Genomic DNA, 11,647 nt, shown 5'->3' on the forward strand with positions numbered 1-11,647 from the left:
GTATATACAGATATGTTTATTTTGCAGAAGGTTTTGTTTGTATTTATGTTCAGGTAACATTAGTTTGTTTGAAAATTGGTATTTGGTTTGGTTGATGTTAACTAGTCTCTTTTGTGTTTGTTTGGTTCATTTATTGTTGTTTGTTAAATTGTTGGAAATAAATTTCTATTCATTAATCAATTAATTCGTATCAAAGATGGTTCATTTAAACTATGTAATATGTTATTTTTCAAACAGACTGAAACCAGGGTACCCTAAATCTCATTGTTTCTAATGGCATACAGTTTTAGTGTTTTTTATTATAGATGTGTTGATGGAACAACAGGTCATGATAGTTCCAACAAAAAGAAAATCAAACACAAAGAACTAAGAGGTTGTCCTCCTTCTTTCTGTTTTTCTGATTTTATGCAATGCACCATGACCACAGGCAGAAACACAGTCCCACCATGTTTGAACGTTGATACACCTTTTTCATGTTTGGAAATCTCACAATGAGTCATCCAAACAGTTCAATCTGTGTTCAAACCGATCATAAACACGTTCTCCTAAAGGCATTCACATTCTCCACATGTTCCACTGCAAGTTGAAGTTTGACTTGAATCCTATTGGTCAGGATCATGTTAGTCCATGTTAAAGTAAACTGGCATCACAGTGACACTGATTTACCAGGATCTTACAATCTTTTCACCCCTGATAATTTGGGTGTTGTTCTTAAACATCCATCTACTGTATCCATCCTTTCACTTTTAACACCTGCTTATCTTTGCATTGTCACAAGGTCCATCTCTAGCAGTCATTGGGTGAGAGGTGGGTTAACTCTTGTGGTCTAACATAGGGTAAAAATACAGTCACACAAGACAAACTACATTTAAAAACTGACTTTTGATATGCTTAGAGCAATGGTTTCAGAACCCAGTCCTGCAACTTTCAAGTGCTTTTCTGTCTAAAATATCAGCTTATCAACTGATCTCTGTAGAGATTCTCCTGCACACTAGAGAGGCAGCTTACAGTAGATATTCAATTTAGATGTTTACTTTTTGGGACACATAAAAGTTGAAGGACACTGGTACTCGAGGATTTGTGTTTAAAAACACTGGTTCAGAGGAAGCTGGTGTAGCAGGAGGGGATTGAGGCACAGATGTAGAGAATTTATAATAAAAAATGTGCAGAAAGATCAAAGGCAGGGATTTGGTTCCAGGATTTTTATTCTGCAAAACAACTGTCCTGACAACACCTCTGACATACAACCCATTCCTGAGCATCATGGGCCTATTTTTGCTAAATCTAGTTAAGTATAGATCATTTTGGTTCAGTAATTGTTCTAATCAAACACAAACCCAAAGTGATTTTGCAAAAGTAAAAAACATACAAATAAAAACATACAAATATTGAGCAATGACTACAACTTAGCCACATGGAAAACTGACAGGCTGGGTAAAACTGGGTATGTGCCAAAAAAAACAACTTAAATCGTCTCTACAAATTCTGCCAGATGGGTGATTAATAAACTATTAGCATAACATCAGAAGCTTAACTAATACAAAAATACAGTTATCCTTCTGCTACTTGCCAAGGGAAATCTTTCCCTTGGCAAGTAGCATGGGCGTGGGTGTCTCTATATATTAAACCATGTATGTACATATATTCTTAACTATATTCAGATTTGAGAAATCTGCTTTAATTTCAGACTTTTGCATTTTGCATTTAGAAAATATTTAATTCAGAAAATTACATTTTTCTTTACTTACAAATTCTTCCTGGTTAAAGACATAAAATAATAGAGCGTGTATGTAATTTCTGAGCCAAACTGAGTTTATGTAATATATGTGCCCTCAGTGCTCTGACCTGGTAGACGTTGCTCTTGTTGTAGTGCATGTTCAGTATGCGGTAGAGCTCCGTATCACGGCTCACTCGTAGCTGACTCTCTCGGCCCAGACGAGCTGCACCATCCCTGTATTAAAAAACATTCTCACTTTAATTCATATATAAAAAAAATAAACGCTGAAAGATCACTCCTAAATAAGTTCTTTTTAAGCAGGTCAAGACATTTCTATTTCCATCTATTGTTTTTTGAAGCTGCTTTAATGATCGATGGTTTAAGAACTGATCAGAATTCATGGTATCTTCTAAACACACTTAAGCTGCATTACCAGCGTTTTCATCTACGGAGCATATAGTGTAATATCTGACCTTTTTCCAGAAGATGTGCATACACATCATCCAATGTGAAAGGAAGACTAAAATACCATAGCAAATAGCCCACCCCTGTGTCGATGTTCCATCTCCTGCAGAGATAGAGTTAAGAGGGAGTCAGTGCTGAGTGTAACCCACCGGGTGAGGGTGTCGCGGACAGCCTGGCGTGCAAATCGCTCCATCTGGATGTAGAAGAACTCCCTGAAGTTGCTGAACCATTTAATCATTTGAGAGGTCACGCAGCGGTTAAACTAGATGGCAGCAGAGGCAAGAGAAGGATGCTTGTTAGCTTTACTTACTTATTTACAATATTACATTTATACAGCAATAATATTTTTTCATGCACAAGGATGCACAAGGTATAAAACTTAATTTCAAGTTTATTAAAAATTATTATTAAAAGTAGGACATATTCCCTTATAGTTTAAACACTGAGAGTAATGGAGTTTTAAAAAGCTATGTCTGTTTTATGTTTCAGGGTGATTTGGCACCACCTGTGCTGGCCAAGCCTGAACTCTAATACTAAAGATAATTATGGTAGGGTCATAGCTTGATCACACTGCAAATGGTGTAAAATAAACTTCTCAATAACTTAGATAATAAACATTAAAAACCCTCAAAAACTTTAAGTGCATGTATTCATTGGAGGAAAATGCTGTGATTTTGTTAAAACCTTACATCTTATTAAGGAGGTTTGTTTCCATCCAAATTAATCTGCTCATACTACTGACTAGAGTTTAGTTCACAGCAGTCAAATATTGCACATATTTACACATATTTAGAGGCTCTATGAATATGGCTGGAAGAGCAGGTTTAGCTAGTATTCGAGCCTTTGTTAAGAATTATCTGTAATGTAATAGAAACCTAAAAAGCTGATAGCTAAAACATTTTGAAATGGCAAAATAAAGCAAAGAGTGTAAGGAAGTGAGGGTTTCACACACTTTGCCCATGGCCATACGTCACGTAGATAATAGTAGTGAGTCTAGGTTGTTTTTGTTTAGTTTTTTTTTTTTAAATAAATCAATGAATCTCAGATAAGTAATTGTTATTTTCACAAAAACTACATTTCCTAGCAGGAAAACATGTTTTAAAACAGTTTGTTTCAATCCTAATTATTTGAGATTACATCAGAGATTTAGGCTATCCTGGTCTGAGCTTAGTTTTGCTCAACACTCAGCCATCGAGCTGACGTCTCGAGATAAAAGGTACAAAAAATTATCCTAGTAAGATTCAAACACAGAACTATAATACAATATTCACTCTGCACTAATTTTCTGTCTTATTCAAGGGGTAATACCAAAACCGATTTAGGACTATGAACTATGAGTGAACATCGATGGTGCTTATAGACACATAGATTGTTACCCAGAGTGATATTTTACATAAATTATATTTTACTTAAATGAACCCGGTGGATATGTGTAGTTTAATTTGATCCACACAGAATCCATCTGGAATGGCTCCAGCGGAAAGCGTTCACATAAGGGAGGGACATTCAGTGCAATTATTTGATCTAATTGGGTAGATTATTAAGTGGCACCTCCCTCCCATGTCGAGCTTTTAGCCAATCACAACAGCAGTAGAAGCTGTAATGTATCACATTCTAGATTTTTCCCAGCTAGCGGACTTAACTGATAAATCAAACTCTAACCAAATCTGGTTTGTAGAAGCGCAAAAATGTTTCTCACCCACAAATCGCATCCTTTAACTTGTTTAAAAAAGAAAGAAATACAGGGTATTCCTGCTAAAACAGACAGAATAGCAGAGTCTACAGCTAATTCCCCCGGTGGCGCCATGTTTGTTTTGCTTCAGCCTGCTGCTTCTGGTTGACGTCATACACATCTAAATTTTTTATAAGAGTTGAAACTATACCCAACACACAGACTTGATACAAATCAGATCATATGAGTGACTGTTGTAGCTGACATTAATCCCTTTTCTTGCAGATTTAGGATAGGATTCTCCTGCGCTGTTGAGTAGTGGACGAGCTCTCTGGCTGTATTATATTTATAAAGTTATCTTTAAGGACGCCCTCCGTCATGCACTGGGATGATTAGCAACTGAGTCTGAAGATGGCAGGAATATTTTCCTTCAGGTCTGATGCTTGGAGTCTCCCCTAAAGTTGAAACAAAGTGTATTCCAATCTGTGCCTCCAGCAGGGGAGTATAGCTGTTTTGATGACTTGCTCAGGATTGATAGTAGGCTTGACCAGATGATGGATGCATGACAGTCTAGTCAGGGACCTAAATAACTAGAAACCATAGATGGATGGTTATATAAATGACACACTCACCTTGACTTCAGGGAAGTAGGTCTTGAGTGTGTTGGAGCTTGGATAGCGTGTGTAAAAGAACATGAGCTTTGCCTTCTTCAGATGGCAGGGAGACAATCCCTCCTGAGTGTAAACATGATAACAGCTAAGGACAAACGCAGACATGAGCAAACACAATCCTCTCTGTTACCCATTCAACAAACTGACAAAAAGGATATCCCCCCAGCTGTCAGGTAGAGCTCTCCTCCATCCATCCCGCCGCCTCCTCTGATGCTCCCATCTCCCCTCACACCTCTTTCCCTCTCTCTGACTCCGTGACGAGTCAGCGACGGGTCCAAGTGTCCAAGGAAAGGGAGTGGAGGGAAGGAGGCATGAGAGGAGAACTCCAGGAAGGGATCGGAGCCCAGGTAGTCCTTCCGGGACGGAGCGAGATGTGGGAGTTGTGGATGGTGGAGTGAGCGGGAGAAGAGCTGCTGCATGGAGTAGTGGAGCAATGGAAGAGGGAGAGGTGGGGGTGGAGGAGGAGGTGGGGGTGCAGGGAAGGATGATGAAGAGGAAGAAGATGATGAAGATGGGTGGAAGGAGGCGGAGGAGGTCTCTTTGGACTGTGAAGGTGGAGGTAAAAGTGGAGGGTGAGCAAGAGGAGTGGGTCGAGTCAAAGAGGGGTGATGCAGAGGGAGGTTTGGGTGAGAGGAGTTAATGTTGGTAGAGAGAGGAGGTGCGAGGAGGGGAAAGGTCTTCCGTGTGTCAGGTGACCTGTGAACAGCCAAAGGCATTGGCAGATCTGATTGTTCAGAGCAACGCGGCGGTCCAGGAGGAAGGCCGCCCCCGTTTTTTAATTTCTTAAGCTGCTGCTCTCTGTCTGCGTCCTCCTTCTCTTTCATCGGCTCCTCCACTCTCTCTCTTGTCAAAAGTCTCATCCAGTCCTCCCCCTCCTTCGCTGTGTCATGCCCCTGATCGGACGGCTGAAAAGAGATGGCGGCGGGAGGAGAGGAGTTATCGGTCATCTCTGTGTAAAGACGGAGAACTCTGTCAATGACTCGAGCCACAGCACTGCCCAGTTCTAGCTTTAGTGCCTGGGCAAACTTCTTTCCTTCCTCCTCGTCTTCGTCTTCAGTGCCTCCATCCCAGTCTGATCTCGTCAGACCTCCACACTCAACCCAAAGTCTCGATCCCTCCATGATTCCCTCCATGTCTCCTTCTCTTACTCTCTCTGTCCTTGTTCCTCTGTCTTTTTGCAAATGTTCTTTCCGTTTCTGGAAGTAGTCAAAATGGGAAACAGAAAGGAGGGAGAAAGAATCCTTCTCTATCTCCGTGGTATCAAAGTCCTCCTCATCGTACATCTCCCCTGAAACGTCCTCTTCATCCTCTACCATCCCCTCATCTCCCTCTCCATCAACTTCACACCTGTTGCGCTTCCTTTTCTTCTCCTCCTTCTCCGTCTTCTCTCCAAATGCCTTCCAAACTTTCTCCTGCAGGGCCTGCAGTCTCTCCCTGGCCTCCTCCAGTTGTTCCTTTAGCTCCTCCTTCTCCCTTCTCCTTCCCTCTCTCTTCTTCCCACCTTCCTCAACCACCTTGTCTTTCTGCCTACACTCCAGCTTCATTCTTTTCACTTTCATGACGTCTTGGCTCCACTCAGCCATCAGCACAGTGTCACTGCACTTCCTTTTCACCTCTGTCAAGTCATCCTCTGCCTCCGTCATCCCTTCCCCTGCTCCTTCCATCCTTCCATCTATTTGACCGACAGTCACTTCTTCCTCTAGGCTCCTGCCTTCCACCTGTCTCTGCATGCTGAGGTTAGCTGTTAGGATCCCTCCGATCCTCCTTGGGCCTCCCCCTGGCTGAAGGAGATGGTGGATGAGGGGGAAACCAGGGGGTCTAAAGGCAGGAGCAATGTGAACTCCAGGGAGGTCTGCAGAAGACAGACCAGGAGTATAATTGCTTAGCTGGGGGGAGGAATCATCGAAAAGATCTGAAGGGGAATCCATCACTGCAAAGAGATAAAGACAGAACAAGGGTAATTCACATGAACTATTATTGCATAGCATTCTATAACTTTTTTTAAACAATGAAAGTAGCAAAACTAGTATTTATATTAATGTTTTTTTTTTGTGTAGCAACTAAAAACCTCAATGTATTTAACTGTGGTAATAGAAACAAGGTGCTGAAGTTCTTACGTTTGTTTCATAAATTAAAACTAAACAAATGTAATGTGCATTCCCCTTAAGTCAGTTTTTTGTACAGTATAGCAACCCTTTTTTAATATTACATCTGCAAATATTTTCTTATTCTTTACAACATGGCTCAAGCTTAGTCAGGCTGGATGGAAACCTCCCTGAAGGAGATTTTCTGGACTGTGTGAAATTTATAACATACTACAATTATGCATTAATACAATTTCTTCCAATGCAGCTCTGGTTTTATGGTTAAGGTATAACTGTTTCTTCTCTATAACAGTCTTGTATATAGCTCCATCCATCTTTGTTGATCCTGACCACCCTCCTTATCCTTGCTAAAAAAAAAACAAAGAAACAACAACAACAAAAAAAACTGCATGCTCACCTCATAATACTACCACCACCATGTCTCACCTTTGCACTTGTGTGTTAAGGATGAGAAGCAGTTTTGATCTAAGAATTTTGCATTTGGGTAAAAGATACTATACTATAAGATACTTAGTGCAATACTAATGCTAGTTATCCTGACTTAGCTGTCAGTGTGTGAAGGTCCTTCAAAGTTACTGGGCAGAGGTTTCTGGGCCCTTTTTTCTGATTAATCAGCTTTATGGTATGACTTTTCATTGAGGTGATTATATTGTTTTATAACTTAAATAGGCTTTTAACACTCTCTCCGACCTGTCAGCTTTGTTTATTGCTGATTGTTAACAATTATTTCTAACAGAAAAGCTAGATTAATAACGAAATCAAAATACAATAGTGAATAAAATAAATAGGGTCACTAATTTAGTGACTTCTAAAGGCAATTTGCTGTCATAGATTTTATTCCGGGTATCAATGATGCATCTACACTGCTCTACATGTGAATCAGTCTCCTTCTACTTATTCTATTACATAAATATTCGACTGAAATACACTTAACTGTCTGGAAGCAGTTAGTGAAATGTGATAAAATATAGAAAACAATTATGGGATATACATATTTGTCTTCAAAAAAAGAAAAAAAAAGAAAAAGAATAATATGAATATGAAGAGTTTAGGGTTGTAGTCAGTGTCAACTATTTCTATCATAAGCACCTGATAAACAGCCCAAAACATTTAAAGCTGTTTTATAACAGGGTTTATACATGAATGAGTTACTCTAATTTAATGCTTTTTAATTCTATTTTAATGCTCTTAGAAATAATTTTAATGCGATCAACAAGTATGTATGACTATATATATATATATATATTTTTTTTTTTATTATTATTATTATTATTATTATCTATATCTATAAAAAACATGGCAACTCGTCATCTTTACCGTCAACAGGCTGCAGCCATGTCCCAAATTCCTTGCTTTCCAGTCACTTTTGTTGAAATTTACATTTTCCCATTCTCTATCTTTTTCTCCGCCTCAAGCTTCTTTTCCAAACACGGGGACCAGTTATATCTGATATAATATATCGGAGGAACTTGTTATTATAAAAAAAAATAAAAAGAAGCATTTTAAAAGCCAAGATAATCACATTTAATGAATTTTAATGCCAGTTAAGGCCTTAATTAAAAAAATAAGAATTTAATGACTTTTAATGATTTTTAATGACCTGCGGAAACCCTGTATAATGATAATATTTGTACAAAACTGAATGAAATAAATTTTTTATAACCACTGTCAATTTCCATTTCATTTACTGAATGAAATTACCCATTATGCAAAAGATTTTTTAATGTGAGTTTTGATGAATTCATCCATTATTTCAGATATATTTAATCAGGGTGTGAGTATTAGACTCACCTGGATAACAAAACGGCCCAATGATCAGTCAAAGGCTTCAGCCTCCTCCACTTGGTGGTGATCAGCTGAAAATTTAAACAAGTAGGAGTTACACTAAAGAACCTCAGAGATGGGCTGAAATTTCTTTCGACATAATTTTATCGTTAATTTCATCGTTAACACAGAAATGCTGCGCCTTCATCTGTCGCATTCTTAAGGACCTTCAGTGTCACTGATTAGTTCATTTATTTAGCATGTTGCCAATAATAGATTGAAGGAGATAATTAGATGGAGGAAGACAGATTTAGGTTCAATTTCTTCCTTGAAAGCTGTTACTTTAGAGTTCTTAATCAGAAAAATCCATATATTTAAGTTGAGAACTCAGCAGTTTCCAACAAACCAACACCTCATCACCCAACATAGCCAACAAAAAAAATGTAAAAACATGAAAACTGCAGCCAGTTATTGGTACTTCTGCCAGTTTGAATCTGATTAAATTAGTCATACACAGTGAAAGCTTTTCTAGTCTGTTTGAATATTTAACATTTTTAGAAACAATGATTAGCATGCTAGTGTGGCCACTGAACAAAACATTAAGCAAATTTCACAGGTTTAGCTTTTATTGACTCAATACTGTAACAAAGGAGTGGTTTTTGTCTTTTTTTTCAGCGTGTCAAATGATTTCCAAAACAGTTTGACTTGAACCTGAATTTAATGACACACAATTTTGTTTGTAAAAACAACCCTTGATGAAAAAAGCACATATATATAAATTACATTTGGAAGCAGTAATTTTTCTCACATATCCTTTTTTTGTCCCCATTGGTACCCTTCAGCTATCTAATTTTTTTTAGTCCATCCAAGTGGCAATAGGTCAGACATCTCTTATATTTCGGTTATATTTCACAAACCATACCAAGGTCTGACATTTAGATTCAAGAAATTACTTACATAATATCTGTGTGAAAACATGAAGTAAGCCAAAGTATCTCAAAAGGCAAGTAGTTCTGCTTTTGTCTAAATTAATTACATAGTGTTACATTATTTTACTGTATTTATTGAGGTGATTAACTTTCTTTTCCCAGATTATTATGAAATGATCTACTGATCAATAGAGCAACTGCAATGACAGTTCCCCATTTATGTCATAAAACAACTAAACAAGCATGTAAGAAAGGTACAATACAGGCATTTCTTGGAAATAAAAAGTTATTTCAATAAGAGAGTTTTTCAGCTTTGATTTAAAAAGCTTTGAGTGTGTTTCATACTGTAAGATGGGTCAGAAAGCTATAGCTATAGCTATTGCAAATCGTTTAATCTGTCCATTGTTTTTTCGATTAATCGATTAATATTCAGACAACCAAAGGCTCCTTAAAGAAGATTTTTTACTAAATTAAACCAGGTGAAACTTAGAGGTTTTCAATTAAGGAGTTTGGGATGAACATATTGACAGACAAAAAAGTTTTCTTTTATCTTAAATGCAAAATGTTTATATATTTTTTTTTTACAATTTTGGTAATTACTGCTCTAAGTGTGTTGCTCTGTCAGCTAAATGCATATTTTACAGTCTCCACACTCCATTTAACGATTTTATTACTGAAATAGTTGACAATCATTTCAATAATCTATTTATCACGATTAATCCAATTAATTGTTTCAGCCCTAATATAGTCACATACAGGTTTAGGTGTAACCTATTTCTTACACATCTGGTATGTTGTTAGTGTGAACAGCTGAACGTGAGTTTTACCTGATGAGAACCTTCATCAGCAACGGGAGTTTTATTTTATAAAAAGTCTCAGTCTTTTGCATGAGTTACGCAAGATCCAAAGTAGCATCCTCTGCTACACTACATATTAAGATGAAATAACTGAAGTCTCTGACAGAGCAGTGTCAGATTTCTTGATTATTTGGGGATATGATTGACCATTTGGAGAACCTATAGACTGTGTAGTAAGCATGTGACTTTTTAGCTCCAAGGTGGTAGAAAAGTTGCAGTTTTTTTTTACAATACATAAAAAAAAAATGAGACTGAGTCACAATCTGTGTAACATGTCCTGCCTTGAAACATGAGAACAGCTGCACCATACCTGTTTGAAAGCAAAGTGCATCATAAACAATACTTCATAGATTATTCAGGAATTAATTTCTGGCAAAGGGTGATTGTCCTCTTTATCTTTAGATGCACATTTCTAAATATCCCAACACACTGGGCAATAAAAGAAAAAGTATGGCAGCAGCTTTATTCCCTGCAATTAACAATATTTTGTATTTTCCCTCTTAAAATTTGCCATCCTAAAATTTCTCAAAATCTCAGTTTAAAACTGAAATATATTTGAAATAAGTGACTCATTAAAAAAGGCAATTCGAGGGTCACCTAAGATAAAAGCTCAAGGACTGAAAGTTCAAGGACTTGCTGATGACAGACAGCTACTTCCAGATGAATAGCTGAAGGAAAGAAATACATTTTGTTTGAATATTGCTGTAGGGTGTATTTATCGTTCATCAAGAAGCTCTAGACGATAAATCTCAGCTAGATGAGAAATTGTTAGACAGAATAAAAGGACCAGCTCACTGCAGGTGTATCTAAAATCAAATGGCGGACAGAGAGACAGAGGCTGTCAGATCGGGTTAACAGCCTGTGGGTGTCAGGCTATGTGCTGGTAGGGAACTGGGTAACATCTGGCTCATGAACTCTGCCTTGCATCATCCTTCACTCCTCTTTCTCTATTTCCTGTTCTGCTTAATGTGCATTGAACAAATGTAATAAAAACAACAGCATGTTGGTGTGTGTCCGAATATTCAAAATGGAAAAGACTGTCTTTTTCTCATTGTGGAATCTACACCTGGAAAAGCTTGTATAATAGAGAGAACTTTAAACACAAAGAGCAGGTCCTCATGTTTTTTTTTTTGGTAACCCTCCACCCCCTTCCTTCCTCTCCCATCCACTCTTTTCCTCCCCCTTGCTATGTTATCTGTTTGGGCAGGTTGTTAAGCTCTGTTTGATCAGAGTATTTATCGTCACACACTTTCACCACCAGGAAAAAATGGAAAAGAGGCTTCAGAGAGGGCTAACAATGGTCAACTGTCCTTGTAGAGGGAAATGGAGTGAGAGGACAGAATGGAGAGAGTGTGAACAGCAGCTGTAACTGTTAATCCACTTCAGATGAACATCCTACAGCCTACTGCACTAAAAAGATCACAGTCATAGATAGATAGATAGATAGATAGATAGATAGATAGATAG

The 11,647-nt window shown here is 37.8% G+C and overlaps 1 protein-coding gene across 2 annotated transcripts in view; it reads right to left on the minus strand.

Moving 5' to 3' along the window:
- The window catches only part of LOC107084121 (prospero homeobox protein 1-like), a 17,804-nt gene that overhangs the window by 4,454 nt on the left and 1,703 nt on the right, over positions 1-11,647 (minus strand). Inside the window, exons 2-6 of one of the 2 annotated variants that reach the window (XM_015373802.1) lie at positions 8,422-8,486; positions 4,684-6,455; positions 4,487-4,594; positions 2,332-2,444; positions 1,846-1,951 (exon numbers count right to left, since the gene is read on the minus strand). In XM_015373802.1, the coding sequence (XP_015229288.1) occupies positions 1,846-1,951; positions 2,332-2,444; positions 4,487-4,594; positions 4,684-6,453 (2,097 nt within the window). In that variant the 5' untranslated portion in view covers positions 6,454-6,455; positions 8,422-8,486. The remainder of the gene's footprint in view (positions 1-1,845; positions 1,952-2,331; positions 2,445-4,486; positions 4,595-4,683; positions 6,456-8,421; positions 8,487-11,647) is intronic. The other variant, XM_015373803.1, reaches the window with a different exon arrangement.

Source organism: Cyprinodon variegatus, unplaced genomic scaffold (assembly GCF_000732505.1).
Source record: "Cyprinodon variegatus isolate N-32 unplaced genomic scaffold, C_variegatus-1.0 Scaffold93, whole genome shotgun sequence".
Classification (NCBI taxonomy): domain Eukaryota; kingdom Metazoa; phylum Chordata; class Actinopteri; order Cyprinodontiformes; family Cyprinodontidae; genus Cyprinodon; species Cyprinodon variegatus.